A 24,466-nucleotide genomic window follows, 5' to 3' on the forward strand; every position below is an offset into this window, starting at 1 on the left:
CTTTCCTCTCCTTCTACTTTAAAGCCTGACTGTACTGTCTAAACAGGAGGCTTAAGTGCTGATCTGATGTTATCGTTCACTCTTACTTAAGCCTTTCAGATCATCAAATTTGGTTTTCAACATCTTTGTTTTATAGAATAAACAATCTGGCCTGAACTTACACAGACCATTCAAACCCTAAACACCAACCTCACTATCTACTCTTCTCAGCTTTTTATAAAAATAACTTGTCCAATCTCCAAGCTGTTGACAGTGATCAGATCAAGGTGGAGAGAGGCTGGCTGACCACAAACACACCAGACCCAGACTCTGCCCACTTCCTCCCCCCACCGCCTCCCAGTAAGAATCAGGCATTTATTAAACGCTTCCTAATAAGATGCTCACAGATCTGTTTTTTTGCGTTTTGTTCAATTTCTACTCTGTACTTTGCTTGCATGAGCACGTTTCTGAAAATGTTTAATTCTGAGCGTAACACAAAACATACATAACAAAAGAATAGCAAAGGCTTCTATTTTAGATATTCCAGAAGGCACATTTGTACAAATAACTCCAGTGTTTTGAAAAATCGATTTTAGAACATCCTCAAAATGCATTCCTGTACCTGTCCTCCCCTCCCCCACCCCACCGCTGGCCTTTTCCACTTAGGCCTGGGATCCAGGACAGTGACACAAGTACCCTGAAGCAAGGGGAAGCGTGTCAGCCTCTGACTTACCTCACAGAACATATAGAGAGACAGCAGAGTGAGTCCGAGGTTGTACACCACTAAAATCCCCCGGCAGGAGAACGGTTGCCTAGTCTTCATATATTTTGGTCCCAGCCACACGATTAGCAAGTACAGGATGGAACAGACCAAGGTGGGGACGTAATTGTCCAGAAGAAACCATCCTTCTACTCGAGTATCTGGAAAATTGTAAAAGAAAAAACATTCAGTGATAATAAAGTAGATATAAAAATAATAACAATGTGCTTCGAACATGAAAAAATTTTCTCTAACCACAATGTTCCCAAGCCAAAAAAGCAACTCAAAGAGGAACTGTGAGTCTTCAATACATAGGCTCAAGGTGAGGCTCTCATTCATGTTCTAAACAGTAATGTGCATATTACCAGGGGCTTTGCTAAATGACTTTTATAAAATCTGTTCTTAAGAATCTTAAAGAAAACAAGGAGAAAGCTCAATTTTTCACTAACTGGATTGATTAACCAGGCTTGCTGAATTATGCATGGGTCAAGGAAACCCTAGAGGTGGCAATCTTTGAGCGCCGAAGCTCTCCATGTCAGCCCAGTGTCAGCCAGTTTGTCTGGCACGCAGACTCAGAAAACATGCCGCTTGGCCAGCTCAGAGATCATCTCTGATTCAACAGGCCTCGTCTGCGGAGTGCCATGGTTAACAGAAGCAGGGGCGATAACTTTTTAAAAAGTGAGAGTGAAGCAGCAAACGACCGGATAAGAGAAGAGCAGAAGCATGAGAGAGAAGACCTACATTATCGATTCAAGGACACTGCTGATGCAGGAAGGACCTCCTGCCTCCCCTTCCCTCCCCTTGGCAGGAAGGAGGAGGAAAAGGACAGTGGACCAGCCCCTTCTTTGACCTCCTGGCTCAGCCATCTTGCTACTCTCTCTCCAGGGCTCTCTCCCTTGACCTTGCAGGACAAGCACAGCTTTAGTAGAACACACGTTCACTTGGGGAACCACTGTCAGTCTCCTTTCTTGCAGACGCACCCTAAATTCTCCCAGCGTCTCTTTTTCTTGGCTTCAGAAGGAGACTCCATCCACCCTCTGCCCACTGATGCTAGGGTGGTGGTGATGGTGGTTTCACTGATCTGTGCTTCTCAGAAGCCCTTTAGGGAAGTGGCTGCCCCAGCAAACTTATTAGTAACAAGAGGATTCTTAACACCTTTTGTTCTCAGCTGTCGGCCTGAGTCAATTCTGAGAACCCAAGTTCCTACTTAGCAAGTAACATCAGACCTTTATGTATGTTTATGTGTTGGTGATGGACAGGGAGGCCTGGCATGCTGCAATTCACGGGGTCACAAAGAGTAGGACACGACTGAGTGACTGAACTGAACTGATGTGTACATAACAACACAAACACAATGAATGCCCCTATGAAAACCTCCCATTTCCTTTTATTTAAAGCTGTTTTGCATCTTGCAAACTTATTTTAATTAAATTAAATTTTCTAACAGATCTTCACTTTCCTACGTCACCAAGTAACCAAGTATTTCCTGGGTGGCTGGCCCTAACCCCAGGTGGTAAATCCTTAGGGAGCTAGTCAATCATGAAGCCCTAACGCACCCCCAGGAAACTGGTTCAGATAAGAGCATGTGGAGCAACTGCAGCCACTGAGCTCTGAGGAGACGACAGTCTGTAAAGTGCTCTGGGGAAGAGTTTTCTGGTTCTTAAAACCATGCAAAAGATCAGACTTTTTTCTCCTCCTCTGGAGGTGCAGCCTGGAGCTTCAGCAGCCAATCTGCAACCAAAAAGCTGGGGGGGGGCCTGACCTGAGCACAGAGCTGCTGACACACTCAGGAACCAAGGTAGGAAATGACAAGCACAGGGTCCTTGGGCAACATCACAGAGCCCCTAGAATAACTCAGATCTCACAATGTTCCCATTGCTGTTGTTCGGTTGCTAAGTTGTGTCTGACTCTCTGCGACCCCATGGACTGCAGTGTGCCAGGCTTCCCTGTCCTTACAACAGCTCAAACTCATGTCCACTGAGTCAGTGATGTCATCCAACCATCTCATCTTGTCATCCCCTTCTCCTCCTGCCCTCAATCATTCTCAGCATCAGGGTCTTTTCCAATGAGTTGACTCTGCATCAGGTGGTCCAAGTATTGGAGCTTCAGTCCTTCCAATGAAAGCTAATAATTTTTATTACTGTTTCAGCCATTTAAAATTAGAATTTTGATCCTACAACACTGAAAGAAGGCATCATCCCAACATGAGCACAGACAGATGGATCTGGCTTGTTCTTTTCCAGGGGCCACACAGTAATTTAGCTTGTTCCCCATGGAACAAGTCTTGACAAGCAGTACCACTAAGCAGCCTCCTTATACACATCTCTGCTGAGTCAAAGGGCACATGCATTTTAATTTCAACAGAAAACACAACTGCCCTCCAGAGAGGTTACCCCGGTAGACTTTCTCCACTTCCTCACTATTATCACAGATGGCATAAGCCTTACTGCATCCCTGCCTTACTAACAGATGAAGTTCCTTTTATTGCTTTCTTTATATTTTAAAAACCATGAGTCAAATGGAGATTCTATCTGTTTAAAAGCCTCTGGGAGCTTTCCTATGAATTGTTCTGTGAACCTCCCAAGTTCCCTCTTTACAGGTGACATGTTAGAGATGAGATTAGAAGAAGGTATACTATCTGGAGCTGACTTACTTGTCCTGAAGGACAATGAAAGATGAGGGTAAGAAGTGAGCTCAGGCACATATACTTATCCAGTGATGTGATACATCACAAAAAAGGGCTTTAGAAAGCCCTTAAAACTGTAAAACCGGAAGGGTTTTAAACCCCTATTGCAGCAGTGTATTTTGAAAATCGGATTCAGCTGGAGACTCACAAGAACTGAGCAACCCATGCCACCAACAGTGGTGAAATCTGTGGCATGCTCAGGCTGTAAGCTTGCAACATAATCCCATCTCCACTGAAGTCAGCAGAGGTTCCCAGCACCTGTGTCTCTGCCCCAGCAGTCAGGGGACCTTGCGCCTGTTCATGACTTCAGGACTCCAAGCCCCTGGTATCTAATCACTGGAAAATGAGCATGGTTTCTAGACTGTCTTCATGCAATATTCACAAGTTGCCTATAACAAGGAGTGGGAGGAAGGATGGGAGAGCAAGACTCAAAACCACCTTACCTCGGGGGCCAAGCCATGCCCGGAAATAGGTGCTAAGCGATGCATCAAAGTGCTCCATTTTAAAACCTATTAAGAAAAAGAGACATTGATTAATCTCTACTCAAAATGCTTTCTGTAGTTTTTTTTTTTTTCATAAAACAAGAACAAATTCTTTTCAGAGAAGACACTCTGGACAAGGTTAAGTTCCTCATGTTCAAACAACTTCTTTTTTAAACTCACAAAAGTAACTTACGTGCTAAGTTCTCATTTGAAAAGCAAAAGGAAAGACACAATCCCGTGAATTCACTTTATAAATAAGTGAAGCGCCAGTTTTCTGTGCTTTTCTCAGCTCCATAAAAATTCTCTCTGTGAAGCTGAAATCTCAGAGGGGAGAAGGACAGAACCGGATAGAAAGTGGGCAGAAGGGGGAAAGTCCATCAGGGCAAACAGGACTGCCATGGGGAGAAAATGGTTCCTCTGCTGGGTGTTTTTATTAATTACTGTCCTAACATACTTCACGTCCAAAGCAAAAAATTCAAACATTTAAAATGAAAAGAGGCAGTAAGAAAAATCTCATCATTCTGATCCAACACAATCCCTCAGACCCACTGTCAGAAGGAGCTTACTGGTACCATTTCTTGGGGTACACTTCTGGAGGGTTCTCTCCTCTAAGCACAAAAGATGACACATGCTGAATGAGAGTTTCTGTAACTGTTGATCGCAACCCATTAATACTGATACATGATCAAGTCAACTTCGCATTAAATAGAACAAACTAATCACCATAATCAGAGTGCTGTGTCCTTAGGTAGAATGAATAAATACTGCCATGAACCTTCAATGTTTGTACCATTATTTATGAGTGTGATGTAAACTACATTCTTACTGAGGTAAGCACAAAAGAATAAAGTTGGGAAAACATGTACACTGAGTACTGTATGTATTATGACATCTTGGAGATCGTCTCATAACAGTGGTTAGAGACCCACCTCCATCTTCAAAGATTTTACAACTCCCTACTTTCCCCCCATTTGAAATTTACAAGTTAGCGAAGCATCTTTTCATCTGTGCATTTATTTACTATATGTTCTATATGAAAGTCAGGAGGCACATTTTTAACTGTCTTGGTCGTTACTATTATAGAAATAACCACAAGTATTTTTCCTTCCAAGGGCAAAGGAAAAATTGGTTTCATCAACTAGCAGTTTAATGCAATGGCTCTCCCTTAGCTGGCCACGCTGAAGCCTACGTCTTATCCTTTGTCTAATTTCATGGATAACTACCTTAAAGTAGTTTGGAATTCCCTAATGGATTCTAGTAGTTAAAACAACTGAGTCAACCCAGCCTGGTTGTGGGAGGCACAGGCGTGGCCATCAATGACATCTTGAAAGCCACAGCTACTAGGGTTCTGTCCCTCGCTGGGGATGACTCAGGAGGTCACCTGGCGGACTCCTTTCAGCCAAGAAGCCACCAGCTCCCCACACACCCAAATGCCAACAATGAGACACACCACCTTTGCCCCTCAGCAGTTACCCAACCAGAGAAGCACAACAGGCTGGCAGGGGGTTAAGTGGTTCCATGTGGGCTCTTTCTCAGACAATCTGGGTTTGAAACCCATTTTCTCCGCTTACTAGTAATATGACCTTGGACCATAGGAGTTATTTAACCTCCTACCTGCTGTTGTTGCTGTTTAGTCGCTCAGTTGTGTCTAACTTGCTTGCAACTCCACAGACTGTAGCCCTCCAGGCTTCTCTGTCCATGGAATTCTCCAGGCAAGAATACTGGAGTGGGTTGCCATTTCCTTCTCCAGGGGATCTTCGTGACCCAAAGACTGAACTTGCATCTCCTACACTGGCAGGAGGATTCTTTACTGCTGGGCCACCACAGAAGTGCCTCCCATGTTCCTACCCGCAACATGTGGAAAATAATTGCCCCTTGGGGGCAAAAATTCCAGCTGGGGCAGGAACACACACGCGTAAAATATGTAAAGTAAATGTTGGCATGAAAAATAAAGCACGGTAAAGGGGATGGGATCGTGGAGCAAAAATTTTCTTTGGAAAATGAAGTTGCCACTCGCAGAAGGTAACCACAGAGCAAAGAGAAAGGGCACTCCAGTTCAAGGGCCGGCTGGGGGCAGTGGCCCGGAGACATCTGTGCCCCACCTCCCCGCCCACCAGGGTTCACAGAAATCAACCCCAAGGCGTGGGGAGCATGTGGCCACAGGCTGGCAGGAGAGGCGGCACCTTAGCTGTGCTCACAGCCTGTCCCCACATCCCCTTCACAGCTAGCTCCCCAGCTGCCCAGCCACTGCAGAACAGGACAAAAGGTCCCAGCGAGTGAACTCCTCCCGCCGGGTGGCCCGCCCCGCTGGGTGAACTGGGCACTCGCTGAGCGGCCTGTGGGCTGAGCTGTACTCTTTTGTACTGTTCTAAAAGAACAGGAGAGGCACGGGGCCCTGCCAAGCCCTTGACACTCTGCCTGGTGATCGGGGATCACGGGAACAGCATGACCCACTTTGCACAACGTCCAAGTGCTCGGCCAGGTCTGCGGCCTGACCACCCATGGCAGATTCCCATCTTCTGAGCCACCCGTGGGCCGGGAACGTCACTTCACCACCAGAGTCATCCTACTGGCGGCTCCAGGCGAGCTGGGCCACGCAGGCACACAGCTGCTCTGGACAATTGTACTGGCAGGGACCAAGCCCAGGCACTGGGCCCATGCTAGAGGAGCTCTGGTCCTGAGCTCAGCAAAGAATAAGCCATTCTTTGATGTGACTGGTTCCCCACACTGAGACGGGAAAAGGGGATGTCAGTCCTCCCAGGAGGCTGACCATGCTGACACCAAGCCAAGCATCACCTCCCTACCCTCTTTAACCAGGAGTCTCCAGCACCCACCCAACCTACAGGGGCTTCCAGAACCACAGGTCATGACGGTGAGGGGTCGGATCCATTAAAGAAAAAAAAAAAAAATCTAACCACGACAGTATCCAAAAGTTCTTCATCAGGTCAAGGGCCACACACACAAAATGATGATAAGGAAAACATGCTAAGGGTCAAAAACAGAGGCAGGTACATTAGAACAGATTTTGAAGAATCCCTCTTTTACGCACATTTTCCAAAAAGACACTATCTGTTGAACATTACTTCCCACTATCAAATTCTAGAGTGTTTCTGGTAACCACGTGGCTGTATTACAATTGTGTCTCTGGGGACGACAGAGGATGAGATGGCTGGATGGCATCACCAACCCTATGGACGTGAGTTTGAGTGAACTCCGGGAGATGGTGGTGGACAGGGAGGCCTGGCATGCTGCGATTCATGGGGTTGCAAGGAGTCGGACACGACTGAGCGACTGAACTGAACTGTACTAAGAAAACAAATTACTAACTGGGGCTAGGAATTACTCTGTATTAAAAACAGGATGCAACACAGTTCAGTGTACCTTCACCTAAATCAAAGGAGAAAAGGAAAGATAAAAACATCTGAATGCAGAGTTCCAAAGAACAGCAAGGAGAGATAAGAAAGCCTTCTTCAGCGATCAATGCAAAGAAATAGAGGAAAACAACAGAATGGGAAAGACTAGAGATCTCTTCAAGAAAATTAGAGATACCAAGGGAACATTTCATGCAAAGATGGGCTCGATAAAGGACAGAAATGGTATGGACCTAACAGAAGCAGAAGATATTAAGAAGAGGTGGCAAGAATACACAGAAGAACTGTACAAAAAATATGTTCACGACCCAGATAATCACGATGGTGTGATCACTCACCTAGACCCAGACATCCTGGAATGTGAAGTCAAGTGAGCCTTAGGAAGTGTCACTATGAACAAAGCCAGTGGAGGTCATGGAATTCCAGTTGAGCTATTTCAAATCCTGAAGGATGATGCTGTGAAAGTGCTACACTCAATATGCCAGCAAATTTGGAAAACTCAGCAGTGGCCACAGGACTGGAAAAGGTCAGTTTTCATTCCAATCCCAAAGAAAGGCAATGCCAAAGAATGCTCAAACTACCGCACAACTGCACTCATCTCACACGCTAGTAAAGTAATGTTCAAAATTCTCCAAGCCAGGCTTCAACAATACGTGAACCGTGAACTCCCTGATGTTCAAGCTGGTTTTAGAAAAGGCAGAGGAACCAGAGATCAAATTGCGAACATCTGCTGGATCATTGAAAAAGCAAGAGAGTTCCAGAAAAACATCTATTTCTGCTTTATTGACTATGCCAAAGCCTTTGACTGTGTGGATCACAATAAACTGTGGAAAATTCTGAAAGAGATGTGAATACCACACCACCTGATCTGCCTCTTGAGAAATCTGTATGCAGGTCAGGAAGCAACAGTTAGAACTGGACATGGAACAACAGACTGGTTCCAAATAGGAAAAGGAGTACGTCAAGGCTGTATATTGTCACCCTGCTTATTTAACTTATATGCAGAGTACATCATGAGAAACACTGGGCTGGAAGAAGCACAAGCTGGAATCAAGATTGCCAGGAGAAATATCAATAACCTCAGATATGCAGATGACACCACCCTTATGGCAGAAAGTGAAGAGGAACTAAAAGCCTCTTGATGAAAGTGAACGAGGAGAGTGAAAAAGTTGGCTTAAAGCTCAACATTCAGAAAACGAAGATCATGGCATCCGGTCCCATCACTTCATGGGAAATAGATGGGGAAACAGTGGAAACAGTGTCAGACTTTATTTTTTTGGGCTCCAAAATCACTGCAGATGGTGACTGCAGCCATGAAATTAAAAGACGTTTACTCCTTGGAAGGAAAGTTATGACCAACCTAGATAGCATATTCAAAAGCAGAGACATTCCTTTGCCAACAAAGGTTTGTCTAGTCAAGGCTATGGTTTTTCCTGTGGTCATGTATGGATCTGAGAGTTGCACTGTGAAGAAGGCTGAGTGCCGAAGAATTGATGCTTTTGAACTGTGGTGTTGGAGAAGACTCTTGAGAGTCCCTTGGACTGCAAGGAGATCCAACCAGTCCATTCTGAAGGAGATCAGCCCTGGGATTTCTTTGGAAGGAATGATGCTAAAGCTGAAACTCCAGTACTTTGGCCACCTCATGCGAAGAATTGACTCATTGGAAAAGACTCTGATGCTGGGAGGGATTGGGGGCAGGAGGAGAAGGGGACGACAGTGAATGAGATGGCTGGATGGCATCACTGACTCGATGGACGTGAGTCTGGGTGAACTCCGGGAGTTGGTGATGGACAGGGAGGCCTGGCGTGCTGCGATTCATGGGGTTGCAAAGAGTCGGACTGAGGGACTGAACTGAACTGACTCACCTAAATCAAGGATTAGTCCTGTGACCCCGGCCAAGTTCCTGGCACACCTGCTAAGTATTTCAGGATTGAGGTTAGCCTCAGGCCTAACTTCAAGTGTTGAAACTGCCAGAGCTCAGAATATAAAAAACCTGGAAACAGACAGCAGAGTACAAAAGGCCAAAATCCGAACCGCCTAAGAGAGCCGGGCTCCTGTGGACGATCCATCTGTCCAGGAGTCAGCTCTGCCCAGGAGAAGTGCCAGGTGAGTCACCTGCGTGAGGCTGAACAAGCATTCTTTTTTCACTATGATCCAGAATCACACAGAATTGGTGGAGGCTTGAAATAAGATACTACAACAAGTTTCCCAGCAAACCAGTCCCCCCTCTCGCTTTCCACTTGGCCCTGGAGAGGGACAACAAGCTGTGAGCAAACAAGGCGGAGGGGGTGGCCACAGGGGAAGGTGGCTGGGACTAAAGAGAGCTGCTCCCGTCACAGTTCTTGAGATGCAGTTATGAGTCTCAGTTAGAGTGCAAATACTAATCATGTTGGCCATTTATACCTGGAGCAGGAGAAAGCGAGAAAGCTGCTGAGCACATGAAAAGTACCAGGATCTTAAGGCAAATCTGCTTTAAAAGATAACCGAGATTTTTAAAAATTACTATAATAAAGGAGGTTAATTTTCATAAACCCACAACTAGGCTTCTTGGTGACTCTAAAGCTTAGCAGTGAAGACTTGTTTTCAGGGTCAAGCCTTGGTTTCTCTTGCTGCCAAGGCAGTTGTAGCAGGGAGCAGCTAGTCTGCTTTGAAAGCCCCCTTTCCTGTAAAAATCAGTCAAGTCACACTGCTCCTGGTTTAAAAATGTGTTTACAGCAGACACTTAACTACTGTTAACTTCCTCAACATGCCCTGTTCTACTTGTTTACTCATTTAGAATCTCACGGTCCGGCTAAAAATGAGTCAGCTAAGCCAAGCTTCCAGCTCCCAGGGGTCAGGAGGAGGTCTCCCTCAGCTTTCTGTTCTCCGACCCATTTACCCCCTTAAGAGTCCACTCCTGTTAAGCAGGCAGGGGAATCCTGTTCAGGTCGCTGCCAACAACACAAAACATTAAATGGTGCTTTAATTTGGTCGTCACAACACTGTTTCTTGAATTGACAAAGGTTTTTCTCAGCTGGAGAAAATCAGCTCAGGAGTGAGAGGAGGAAGCCAACCCCACCTGCTCAGAAATGTTCAAATATAAAACGATCCTAAAGACCCTCAGGGGGAAAAACATCCAAGTACTTCCAGACAGGAAAGCAAATTGATGAGAGAATCCCTTCAGAAAGCCGGCACTTAAATAGATGTTAACTCCAGATTACATCTTGGCTTGGAAGAAATTATCTGCCACATCGACAGTAGCCTCCTCACTCTGACAACTCAGGAATCTATGCCTTTTCTCCTTCCCCCACAGGCTTCTCATACTTTCTTACCCTCGTTCTAAGGGCATGTCCAACTCCTGTTAATGTTCTGATGGAGTCGTTTTCTCTGGCTGTGCACTGAGAAAGGACATGGCTCTGTCTGGGCTTCAGACAAGTCACTGCAAAGCTGGGGCACTGCCAATTCGGGCTGCCGCACCGTGGTTGAAGGCTGAGGCCGTTGTTCTGGTGCAACGGACAATCGAGGGGAAGCTAAGTGCTGCCACACTCAAGTATTCTGCCTTCCAATGCCAGGGCCACGGGTTCGAGTCCTGGTCAGGGAACTAAAATCCCACATGCCATGGGGCAGCTAGAGAAGCCTGCACGCCGCAAAGAAAAATCCCGACTGCGGCAACTAAGACCCATCTAAATCAGATAAGTAACTATAAAAACTTTTTTTTTAATTAAAAAAAAAATTAGGTTAAAAGGGAAGCCCCCTCCATTGTCTCCAGCTCCTTGACTGCCCCCCAGTTAACTGAAAAGCACTATTCTAACCATTGCCAGAGAAGGACATTCCATTCTTTTAAAGCGGTGGAGGATCACGAAGGGGCTCTGTTCTTAAATGAATCATCTGTGGTCCTTCCTCTCCATTCTGACTTTATGCTCTTTCCAAGGCCCAGGTAGATGTCAAATGACTGCCCCTTGGCCTCTGGTAGCTTCTAGGGGTATTCTTATTCACAACTAAAGAATACAACATATCATCAAAGTTCTTCTCCTACTAGAGACCCCACACACCAACCCACTTACCCCACAAGCATCTGGAGAAGGGTTCACTGTAGAAAATTACTCTTGGATGACTTAATTTTTATTTGAAATCAGGAGAATAAGACAGGTGACATTTGGCTTGGGTTGAAGCACACTGTCATTTAGAAGAAGACAGCAAATCTAGACACAGGAAACCCCTTGCCAGTGGATACAGACTGGACTGCTGCGGACGGATGGAGAGCTCTGCTCCCCCAAAGAGCTTAGATAACAGAAATTCATCAATCCGCACAAGGCTTTGGGAAGACAAGCAAAAGGTCAAGTGTCGGGATCAGGTCGTCTGGTGACTGGTTTTATTTCCGTGTTCCCAGTGATGCTGAGAACGACTGCCCTTCATGCCACCAGTCCCTGGAAAGGCAGCTGACTCGCTAAGTTAACAAATACTTAACAAGCACCTACTGTGTGCTAAACAGTGTACGCTTGCTAGGAAAACGGCAGAGATGGACATCCCTTTGCCCTCCTGAGACAAAGTGGTAAGCAGATTCACCCATGATGCTTGGATAAAAGAGCCTAGAAATTTCTGGTGGCTCAGACGATAAAGAATCTGCCGCCAATGCAAGAGACCTGGGTTTGATCCCTAGGCTGGGAAGATACCCCGGAGAAGGGACTAGCAACCCACTCCAGTATTCTTGCCTGGAGAATTCCATGGACAGAGGAGCCTAGAGGGCTAGTCCATGGGGTTGCAAAGAGTGAGACACAACTGAGCGACTAAGATACAAGACCTATTTGGGAAGTCAGTGGGAAAATGGTGGCAATTCACCTTGGCCTCATTTTCAAATGCCCATCATTACTTTCACTATCTTAATCAGTGATAAAATTACAGGCTTATGTTTAAAGTGCTGTGACTGTCAGTCACGCTGTAATTATGTGCTCATTTGTTCACAATCCCCATTAAACTCCAAGCTCTTCAAGGGCAGAACCTCTGGCCTTCTCATTTGTATCTTCAAATGAGAAGCTATGCCTGACAGACTGCTAATTCCTGGCTGAAAACATGAATGAATAAACTCACATCTCAGAATCACCTAGAAGCTTTAAAAAACAAATTTTTAGAGGACCCACTTCTAGAAAATGATTTAGTAGTCAAGGGACTGAGAAATTTTTTTTTTTTTTTAAAGTTCCTTAGGTAATTTTGATGAGTAACCTTCTTTGGGAACCACTTCTGTGTATATAAACTGGGCTTTTGGACACTAATGAAATCTGCGGCAGACAGTATCCACATTATGTATTACAATGACAGTCTAGACTAGGATAGTAGTCAAGGACAAAATGCTTTTGATTACTACAAATTAAGTTACAACTCCCTGTTTGTTCTAGCTCTACCAGCAGAAGCAGGGGATGGGGTGGGGAGGTCATCTCTAAGCCCATTAAGTTAGAGATCAGTTATATTTTCAAAACACAGTATCACACAGTATACATACCATGTAGTCAGCACGTGTTAAGTAGTGTAAAATCCTTGTCCACTCTGGAATGCTGTTATAAAGAATACTCCCCAGCAGTAGCTGGTGGTTGTGGTTGTTCAGTGGCTAAGTCACCTCCGACTCTCTGCGACCCCATGGACTGTAGCCCATCAGGCTCCTCTGTCCATGGGATTTCCCAGGCAAGAACACTGGAGTGGGTTGTCATTTCGTCCTTCAGGGGATCGTCCTGATCCAGGGACTGAACCCAACTCTCCTGAACTGGCAGGCGGATTCTTTACCACTGAGCCTCCAGGGAAGCCCTTAAGCAGCACTTCCCAGGCTGACAGGTGTCAATGGTGGCTAGGTCTGCAAGGCTCAGCCAGGGAGCATCTGCCTTGCTGCCTGTGACCCCCAGCAGCTGTTCTTGGCACAGGATGGATTCAGTAACCATATGCCTAGTCACACTGATTTCGGTAATATAGAGGTGCCACCGAGTGGCTGCTAATGCCAGAACTCACAGCACATACCTGCCCACAGCCAACTAGACATACTGCCCGGAAGGACGCAAGATGGACAATGGGAAGAATCTGGACCCTGGCCAAGTAGTGGGCTCAGGCTTCGTTATTGTCAGTCCTATACTCAGACACTTCCGATTGGTTTCATTTCCTGGATTAGAGGACTGAGGTGTCTTCACATGAACTTGGCATCTTCGGAAGGCAGCCCCTAAGATGGTCCCCAGCGATCCTCTCCTGCACTGGACCGGGGCCGTGGGTGTGACCAGTCGAAACACAGCAAAAGGGATGGCGTGTTACTTCTGGGATGAGGTTATAAGAGCCACTGTGACTGGCATCGTGGTCAGTGTGCTTCTCAGATGACTAGCTGCTCCGGGGGGCACCAGCTGCTCTGTTGTGAGCCATTCTACTCGGTGGGGGGGCATGCACAAAGTAACCCAGGCCTCTGCCAATGACTGCCCCGTGAGTAAGGAAGTGGACCCTCTGGCCTGGGCCTGCCGGTAACTGCGGCACCACAGCCAACTCATCACAGAGCCTGAGCCAGAAGCACCCAGTTCAGCCTCTCTGGGCCTCCTGACCCTCAGAGACTGTGTGGGATAATAAATGTCTGCTGTTTTAAGCTGCTGAATTCTGCAGTAACCTGTTACTTAGCAATAGAGTAAACTGACAGGTCAGTGGGGGTTAGAGGGGGTGTGTCAAAGCCAACTCCCCTTTCCCTCGCTGATTTTCCTTCTGGTTACCACACTCAACTGAGGCACCAATTAGAAACATGGCCCTAAAACACACACACACACCCCTTGATTTAACTAGAACTGGGAAGGAAATGAAAAGGCCTGTATACTCTAAAGCATAGAATTTGGTTATGAAAAGAGTATATAAAACTTTCATTGTTAGTCTGAAGCTTGACAGACAAGGGATCTAACATTTATTATCTATTACACACCCAGATTACAAAGACTCAGTGGAGATTTATCCCCATTTTCTACATGAGGAAATTAAAGTTCAGAAACTTTGAGTAACCTGGCCAAACAACAAACAGATCCATTTAGTTATCTGCAGGTTTATATGACTTAAAGCAGCCAAGTGTCCCGGTTTATTGGAACTTGGTTTCCTGGGAGTCAATATGAGGGGGAAAAAAAAGGCACATTAGCATAAGAGTCAGTTACTCTACTATGCATGAATCTTGTGCTCTCTGCAAACCACCACACAGATGATTTTTTTTTAAAGTACTTCTTAAAAGCTATCATTTTGACAGCTTGTGATCTGCAATGAATTTTGAAATGTCACCAGTGAAAAAGAAAACCACAAGCCTTTCTAGCCTTTAATCTCACAGGATCCAAGAAAGACTTTTTTCCTGCAAAAAAGTAAAACAATTACTGTTATGATAAAATCCAGCAAGGAAAATTTTCAGCCTGAGTTTCTGCAATTGGGTCCACAGAGGATGAGTAGGCAACTGCTTGCCTCATCCAGACTCCTGGGCCCTTGCAGATATGCACCCAAGTCAGGTGCTCTGGCATGAGGTGTAGGCAAGGCCACAGTCTCCTCTTCCTCTACACAAGCCCAGAGAGAGCCTGCTGACACCACTGGCAAGTCCTGTATTAGCAGTGCCCAAGGGATCTCCCTACGTGGTAGGTCAGGAGGCCACCTATCAGCAAGGTAGTACCATCCCAATAGCTCTGGCCCTTTCACTTTTGAAAAGATCCACGTAACACCCACCAGAATGCTGTAATCATAAACACAATTGTCGGTGAGGACATGGAGAAACTGGAACACTCATACATCATTTGGGACTGTCAAATCATACATGTGCTGTGGAAAATAGCTTATGCTATGCTATGCTAAGTCGCTTCAGTCGTGTCCGACTCTGTGCGACCCCATAGACGGCAGCCCACCAGGCTCCGCCATCCCTGGGATTCTCTAGGCAAGAACAGTGGAGTGGGTTGCCATTTCCTTCTCCAATGCATGAAAGAGAAGAGTGAAAGTGAAGTCGCTCAGTCGTGTCTGACTCTTAGCGACCCCATGGACTGCAGCCTACCAGGCTCCTCTGTCCGTGGATTTTCCAGGCAAGAGTACTGGAGTGGGGTGCCATTAACAGCTTGGTAGGCCCTAAAAAAGTGAAACACATGGCTACCATAGGACCCAGTAATTCTACTCCTAGGTATAAGCGCAGAAGAAATGAAGACAGATGTTCACATAAAAATCTGCACACAAATATTCACAGCAGCGATATTTATCATAGCCTCCCCAAAAAGGTGAAACCCCAATGTCTACCAACTGATGAATAAATAAAAGGCAGTACTGTATGTTTTTCAGCCGTAAAAAGGAATGAAGTACTGATACATGCTGCAACACAGATGAACCTTGAAAACATTATGCTAAATTACACAAGTTGGACACAAAAGGTCACATATTATATGATTCCGTTTTGTAGGCAATGTCCAGAATAGGCAAATCCATACAGACACAAAGTACATTAGTGGTTGCCAGGGCCTGGGGAGGGGAGGATGGGAAATAATTGCCATGTGTATGGGGTTTTTGAGGTAATGACTATGCTCTGGAATTAAATGCACTTAAAATTAAAAATAAACATTAAAAAAACCAGAAATACTTAAAAAAAAAGCCTTAAAATTCTGCATTTTCAAGCTCACTTGTAGAAATCCTTATGCTAATAAAATAAAAGCAGAAGTGCATTAGGATTTACTTATACGATTGTCATCAGTGATATTAGCAGCAGAAAAATGGGGGGGGATCTTTAAATATCCTTACTTATACGATTGTCATCAGTGATATTAGCAGAAAAATGGGGGGGGGGGACTTTTAAATATCAATCTAAAAGAAATTTGCTAAATTATGGGACAGGCACACAATTAAACAGTATGTTGTTATTAAAATGAAGCTCCCGGGCATTTATCCCAGAGAAAAGACTGATGCTCCCACAAAAGCCTGTGCATGAATGCTCAGAGCAGCTTTATCTGTAACAGCACCAAATCAGAAACACCCAAGGTGGTCCTCAAAAGGTAATTAAACAAACCCTGGGTACATCCACATCACTGAATACTTCTCAGCAACAAAAAGAACACATTTCTGATACATGTAACAACCCAGATGAATCCCCAGAGAGTTAATGTGAGTGGAAAAAAGCAAACCCCCTTATATAACATTTTGAAATGACAAAATTACAGAGATGGAAAAGAGATAAGTGGTTGCCAGGGGTTAGAGATGGAGTGAAGGCAGGAAAGAAGCGGATGTGGCTATAAAAGGGCAACATGTGCGGATGAAAACATTCTTCTACTTCTCTCTAACAATGTCAGCAACCGGTTGTGGTACCAAACTACAGTTCTGCACCATGCTACCAGGGAGGAGGAATTAAATAAAGGGTACTTGGGATCTAGAATCTCTGTGTTATTTCTTACAACTGCTTATCAACCTGAAATTACCTAAAAATAACAAATTACATTTTTTTAAAAGATCCACAAAAGTGAGCAAAAACAACCACCACCACCCAATAAACAACAGTAAGCAACCGACCGGTTTAAAAAATTCAAACACCTCCCTCGCACCTCCCACTGACACAGAGCTGTGACCTTCTGGCATCCTAAAAGAGTTTCTGCCAGAAGGGAACACTGTGAACTATGACCTCATTCATGAAAACTTAACCTTTCACCTAAATGTTGGAGTTCCCACTATTTTAATTTTCATATCTGTCTAATTTAGCTTTCCAATATGATTTACCGAGACTACGCAGGTGATGGGAGTACTATTTGAGCAGTTTAATGTTTTAATTTTTTTTGGCAGTGCCTCTAGGCGTATGGGATCTTAGTTCCCTGACCAGGGACTGAACCTATGCCCCCTGCCGTGGAAGCATGGAGTCTTAACTACCGGACTGCCAGGGAAGTCCCCAGTCTAATGTTTTGACTAACTTCAAGGGACCATACCTCTCACACAGGCTTGTTTTCAGAGAGTAAGAAAATCATTAAGCATACCAAATAAAATCTTCCCAAATAAAATCAAAGCTTTGATGATTCGGGGGCATTCTGTGATCCTGAAGGGTTCCAGAGTCAGAATTCTGAACGCCCCATCCCATCTAACAGAACCATGGATGAGCAGGCACAGATAACTGGGATACATCTGTAAATCTATTATGCTTGTCTGGTTTAAATAAGAACTTCATGTCCTCCGTTATTTCTGTGCCATTTTCTATTCTCCTACACAGAACATAGAAAACTTCAGGTATCAATATAGTTTCGAGTTGTCACATTCTAGATGTTTTTTGATTAAAATATCAAGAAAAGCTTATTCCATTATGAAAAATAAAAACTGCTTTCTTCCATCTCTGGGGCCATTTTCTTGTCAATCCAATGAAAAGCACAAAGCGGTGAAGAAGCACTTTTATCAAGCGAAGGAGTCCTACCGTTCTGGGATCCCAGTTTCCTGGGTGTGTGCGGTGTAGGTGGCAAGTCCTGTCCTGCAGGGGGCCCTGGTGCCCCTGGATGGGAAGGAGGCTTCTACACCCACAGCTGCCCAGAGCACAGACACTGGCCAGCAAGGGCTGTGGGGACTTCTGTAACCCTCTCTGGAAATTCTCCAGCAAGATTAGATCTCTTCCGAGCAAAGCTTTTCTCCTTTTCACCAAGTGTTACTTTCAATGACTGTGCCACTGTGTTTAAACCCCCTTGATGACCATTAAAGGTGAAATACAGAGAATGAGGCCCTAAGGTGATTCCATTTTAGTGGAACTCCAAGTATTTCAGCAAGTCACACGAGTGTAACTGAATATTCTGACTGGCCAAGAACGAGATTTTCCCTTTATTTCAATTCTCCCCAAGTAACAGCACTCAACTCCAAGCTGTCATAAAAGCCATTTTGCTGTAACAAAAGATTCAGAAGCCAGTGATTGAATTAGCATCAAGTCAATTAGGTGCCCACCTATAGCCAGAACATGGAAAGAGAGGCACTAACAGGTCTGAAAGTGAAAATGAAGGACACAGTTAAGGAGGAGAAAAACTATTTATGTATAGAATTTGCAAGACATCTTTCCAGGAGAGCTCAATCAGGGAATTTCAAGAAAAGAATTTAGGCGGTAAAATGGCACACATTACTATTTAGCAACAGGCCTTTCATGGGCATCAAATGTGTTTAAGGAATCATGGTAAAGGCAGAGATAGGCAATGTGGTCCGTTGATCAGAAATCGAGCTACTGTCTAGCTGGAACTCAACATTCTTAGCTCATTTAAAAACACAAATGTTCCAAGACAAGACATTTAACTGGGGGGCGGGGGAAGGGACAGATAGAATACATGATATCCTACTTTGATCTGGGAAAATTATCACATGTTCCTAGAAAGAACCAAATAAATGCACTTGAAGAAAATTAATAGGACTACAGAAGCAGTGACATGTTGAAAATGTATTATGGCTTTCTCCAATGATGATCTTCATATACATGAAGAATTTAATATATACCCTCAGGTTGGAGAAGGGAAGGGAGCGTGTCTTGATCAGCTCAGACTGCTATAACAAAAATACTATCGACAGATGGTTTGAACAACAGACCTTTAATTCTCACAGTTTGAGGGGCTGGCAAGACCAAGGTCAAAGTTCACTGAAACCTTTCCCAAAGGCCTCACCTCCAAATATCATCACACTGAGAGTTAGGGTTTCAACATATGAACCATGGAAGGGAGGGCGGGGGTGGAACGGAGGCACACAAACATTCTGTCTATAATAACAAAGAGGTGGTTTTAAGAGATAAAGGGAATAACTGTTTACAGAGTCTAAAGAAAATTGCTACTTTTAAAAAACCTAGCCTCTAAAGCGAATCATTTTCATTCATTCACTCCCTCAAGTTACCAAAACACATAATCTCTACTTTACAAAAGGGCTGCGTTCCAGAGAGCTTATGTTCTTCCGTGCATCCTCAGTCGTGTCCAACTCTCTGAGACCCCATGGACTGTAGCCTGCCAGGCTCCACTGTTCATGGAACTTTCCAGGCAAGAAAACTGAAGTGGGTTGCCATTTCCTTCTCCAGGGGATCTTCCCAGTCCAGGGCTCAGTCTGTCTTTTTTACGTCCTCTGAATAGGCAGGCGGATTCCTTACCACTGTGCCACGATGGGAAGCCCTGTGTTCCAGATGTTAATTTATAAACTAGTCATCTGGAAAATTCTATTTCCTGTATTCTATTTTCCATAGAAATTGTGATATTTGTACCTCTAGACCTTTTGGGGATTTCACCCCAATTGTAAAAATACGATTAAAGCAAAAGTTAAAAAAAAAAAAGAAAAAGGTGACCTCCTCTCTATCCCCAGATGACAGAGAGTTTGGGTAAAACTGACAGAGTCTCCCACATCCTAGGAACCCTCAATTCCCAAATTAGGAACCCTAGCTGTAAATGGCTAACAGGTCTCCAGATGAGCCCTAAACTAATGCTGAGCTCATAATGAAGTGCCCAACTAGCCCTACAAGAAAATAATCTCGCGTAATATGTGTGCCATGTGAGTTACTACCTTCCGGGTTCTGACACTTTCACACTATAGTACAATCTTTGGTACGCTGTACAGACTTAAGTTTCTTGATCCATAAACATGTGTAATAATGCCTTCATCCCACAGGATTCTTGTGAGATTATATGAGCCATATGGGGGCAATGCATGGGCACCTCAATTCAACTCCAAGTTGTCAAGACACACGTGGCAGCTGTTTTTTATGATCATCAAACATACACTCACGGCATTGTGGGAGGCACTGGGACACGGACCATAGGACAGTACAGCCGCCTCCAGAGAAGTCAGAGTCTCACGGGAGAGAGGAGAGGTAACTAACAAGCTGAAGGAGATGCCCTGACATAGGATGTGCAGATTCTACACAGGGACCAGTGGGTTGCGGGGGCACGAGAGGCTTGCCAGTGGGACATGGGATGGGAGGAGGAGAGAGGAAAGTGAAAACCTATGTTGGAGAAGCAGGTAAGAGCGCTAGTGTTTGCTTTTAAACTGGGGGCGGGTGGAAGGCTGGAAAGAGGGTGATTATCAAGGCTGTCAGAAGACTGCCACATAGTTCATGCAGGAGATGGAGGCACTGTGAGGCCACAGCAGGGGAGGGAATCAGGCAGGGGCCACAGGAGAGATGGCAGGAAGGCGAGGTGAGGGAGAGGAGGAACCCACGGGTTCTGACTCTGCACCCGACAGACAGGATAGTCAATGAGTCAGGGAGCACAGAGTCATAGAGGAGGGGGAAGGGAAATAGGGAAAGTTCTGAGGATCTTAGAAATGTGCTGCCAGCTACTAATTTTATTCATCACAGACCCATCGTGCCTGCTGAGTCAGGAGGCAGGCCTTGCACTGAGAGGTACCGAGGGCAAACTAGTGAACGTTCTCTGTAATGACATGTTCTCTTGTAAGAAAAATCTGCAAGATGAACTGGGCACTGAGTCTGTCATGTTAAGTATAAGAAGTTCAAGGCTAAATAAGCTAGGACCTAAGCCACACATGTGTTTAGGGATTTGTGCTCTTGCTAAGAAAACACTAAGCCAGCTACGCTCTAACCTGAATTACACACTTCAGGGAGGTTTAATTATTTAGCAAATTGCTATTTCGCTCCACTAAATGGTGTGCTAATGACTGCTACGAAAAAGTTTTCCAAAGTTACCCCCCCATCCCATCTCTCCAGAAGAATCTGAAAGCCACTTAGGATAGCCCAGCCCACCTTTTCAAACGATTTTTCTTATTTTCAAGTCCTTTTCTCTGAAGAGCAGCATGATGATACTAATGGCAACTAACAGTCCTTACTATGTGCCAGTCGTTCTGCTATAATTGTACAAGGATGGCCTCACTTGACCCCCACCAGCCCTTTCCACATCCCCTTCTCACAGGGGAGTACACTGAGGCAGAGGGCAGTTAAGTCCTTTATCCAAGGTCACGTCCATAGCAGGCAGACTGACTCCAGAGGCTGCTCTTTTAACCATCACTCTAGTTCCTATGTTACAGTAAAAATAAAAAAGGGATGCTTATTGCAGAAACTTGAAAAAATCGAAGAGTGCTTTTTTGGGGGGGAAGGGGTTCATTTTAAAGTAGAAACAAAAAGCCTCTGAGAGTGTGGCAAAATCTACGTCCCTCTTTCTGCCATTTACAAACAGAGTGACCTTGGGCAAGTCAACCTCTGAAAGCTTCAATCGCCTCACCTGAAGTATTCCCTTCAAATGGAAGTACAAATAATACCTAATTGGAGGAAACGGTTAGTGTATAGCATTTGGCACAGAGCTATGGTGTTGGAGAAGACTCTTGAGAGTCCCTTGGACTACAAGGGGATCAAACCAGTTGATCCTAAAGGAAATCAGTCCTGAATATTCATTGGAAGGACTGATGCTGAAGCTGAAACTCCAATACTTTGGCCTCCTGATGCGAAGAACTGACTCATTTCAAAAGACCCTGATGCTGGGAAAGACTGAAGGAGGGATGAGAAGGGGATGACAGAGGATAAGATGGTTGGATGGCATCACTGACTTGATGGACGTGAGTTTGAGTAAGCTCTGGGAGTTGGTGATGGCCAGGGAAGCCTGACGTGCTGCGATCCATGGGGTCACAAAGAGTCTGACATGACTGAGCAACTGAACTAACACTATATAGTAAATATAGAAATGAAATATAAATATATTTCACTTTTTTCTGGGCCTTAACAAAGCATATATCTGTATAATCTTGCATTTCAACACTGCAGCAATTACTTTCTTCATAAATCTAATCTGAGCTTTGGAGTAATATTTATATAAATGCTTTCATTATTCCATTATTAATCATTTAGTCTGTTTCCAAATCTTTAGCATTCTTAAATAACATTGTGATGAACATCTTTGCACATAAAACTTTAATTGTGTATTATTTTCTTGAATGAGATTCCCAGAAGTTGGCCAATTATGTCAGAGTCTTCATATAATATATCTTACAAAATTTCTTTCCAAAACACTTTCACCTGTTAATGTTCCCACCTGCAGGAAATTTGTGAGTAGTCTATAAAACTGCATCCTGGCCAGGACGGGATAATGTTATGAAGGAAAAAGAGGTGTTTTTTTTAGTCTGATACAACATGTTCTATGTTATTAAAAATATTAATCATACAGAAAGCCCAATAGCTGAATAAACATCAAATATATGTATGTAGTCATTTCTGGCTAATGGTTGTAAAAGAAAAATGAATAATAAATTCTATATATCATCTATTTCCTGAAAGATTGATTTGTGAATGTAAGCTGGTATTTAATTGGTCACTTAAGTTTTTCTGGGCTTCCCTGGTAGCTCAGCTGGTAAAGAATCTGCCTGCAGTGCAAGGGACCCAGGTTCGATCCCTGGGTCAGGAAGATTCCCTGGAGAAGGAAATGGCAACCCACTCCAGTATTCTTGCCTGGAAAATCCCATGGACAGAGGAGCCTCGTCGGCTGCAATCCATGGGGTTGCTAAGAGTTGCACATGACTGAGTGACTCACACAGGTTATTAGTAAATGGAACTGTCTGCATTCCACAAAGATCCCCCCTTAAGGCCAGGAATTTAGTCTAGCTAATAATTTTTAAACCAGGGAAGCATGCATCTTACACACACAATAGTGATCTTGCATTTAACAAAGTACACATCAAGTGTTTAAGTATCTATTTTGCCCAGGGACATGGGCTGTTTCTTAAAAAACAATCTACAAACCCAGTCACAAAGGAGCCCCACAGAACACCAGTAAACCCAGTAACAGAGGCTCACAAAACTAGCTTTTAAAAAGCCAAATGTTTTCTGTGTTTAAGAACTTTTAAGTAAGATGATGCTTCCAGGTGGTTTTAACTGTGTACATAACATTCTGGAGAGGACAGGCCATTGTCTGCTCATTAGTAGCCAAGCCAGCCAATTCCGTTTATGTCATTAGTATTATTGTCAGTAAAAAGCATCATAATACAGCTTTTCTTTTTTCAAACCCCATGTGGAGGCACTGAGTCAGCAGTCAGAAAAACAGCTTGACTTGCTCACAGAAAACGTCCCCATGCATTTCACAGGATACAAATGAGAAGCCCAAGGAGTCCTTCCTCTCACCCACACCCAGAACAAAAAAGTTGAAACCAAAGCTTCAACTGAGAATCAACCAACTGCTACTTGCATCATAAAAATCCTCCTGACGATAAGTGCCACCCGTGGGGAGAAGGAAGCCCCAGGGAAAGAAAACTTCGATCCACAAAATGTCAGGCGGGCATTGGGATAAGCCACCCCAGGTCTAATAGGATGAAACAGCATTAACTCTGGCCTGATTTGTTCCAGGATCAAACAAACCTTGGATCGTCACAGACTGTAATGCCTCACTAATGAGTTAAGAGGATTTTGTTACAAAAATCATAATACTCTTCCTTTAGAGAATCCGCGCCATCAGGGTGGTAAGATCATTAAAAATAAAAAACACAATGATGATCATGAGAATAGTAACTAACACTGAACACTCAGTGTGTTTAAGTGTCAGTCCAGGCACCCTGACATGCACCACTTATTTCAAATCTTTGTAACCTTGGAAAGGGTCTTTTGCCCATTTTACAGAGGAGGAAACGGAGGTCACACACTGGAAGGTTCTATACATGATGACAGAGCCTGTCCTTGCTTCAGAGGATACATACTAAGTTCTTAACTACTTCTCAAACTAAAATCAGACTAAGTTTAACTTTGCAAGGAAAATACAAAAGTGCATCCAAAAGCCACCTGCAAATACGTATAACACACTGCTGGGTTCTAAGCAACAAACTAAGGTTTTGTAAGGAATGACTTATGCCCAGGGCATCCTAACCACCAAGACAGAGGTGTGCAAAGCAGAATGTCACTGGGCCCATGGTTACCACACACCTGATTTTGTTTTCCTTCCCTATTTAAATGAACCAGAAAGAAGTCTGGTGTCCTGCACACAGCATCAGTGTGGCCCTATCAAATCTCATGTAGCAAGCCTGCTTAGAAATGATAGAAAAGCAAATAAAGGTGATAAAGTAATTTCAGTGAGGCTATGACTGAAAAAAACCTCACATGGAAACTTCTGGTTTGAGTGCCCTGAGGGATAACATAATATGGAATGAGAAATGTGTCTACCATGTGCAGCCCTGGTCAGTTTCTAGAGCCAAGATGAGTAATAAATCCTCAAATTTCTTTAAAATATTTTTCCAGTAGTCATGTACATATGTGAGCTGGACCATAAAGAAGGCTGAGCAATGAAGAATTGAT

The 24,466-nt window shown here is 44.3% G+C and overlaps 1 protein-coding gene across 2 annotated transcripts in view; it reads right to left on the reverse strand.

The window, feature by feature from the left end:
* The window catches only part of ELOVL5 (ELOVL fatty acid elongase 5), a 73,214-nt gene that overhangs the window by 27,132 nt on the left and 21,616 nt on the right, over positions 1–24,466 (reverse strand). For both annotated transcript variants that reach the window (XM_070778132.1, XM_019985990.2), the window contains exons 2-3: positions 3,869–3,934; positions 713–900 (exon numbers count right to left, since the gene is read on the reverse strand). In XM_070778132.1, the coding sequence (XP_070634233.1) occupies positions 713–900; positions 3,869–3,926 (246 nt within the window). In that variant the 5' untranslated portion in view covers positions 3,927–3,934. The remainder of the gene's footprint in view (positions 1–712; positions 901–3,868; positions 3,935–24,466) is intronic.

Source organism: Bos indicus, chromosome 23 (assembly GCF_029378745.1).
Source record: "Bos indicus isolate NIAB-ARS_2022 breed Sahiwal x Tharparkar chromosome 23, NIAB-ARS_B.indTharparkar_mat_pri_1.0, whole genome shotgun sequence".
In the NCBI taxonomy this organism is placed as follows: domain Eukaryota; kingdom Metazoa; phylum Chordata; class Mammalia; order Artiodactyla; family Bovidae; genus Bos; species Bos indicus.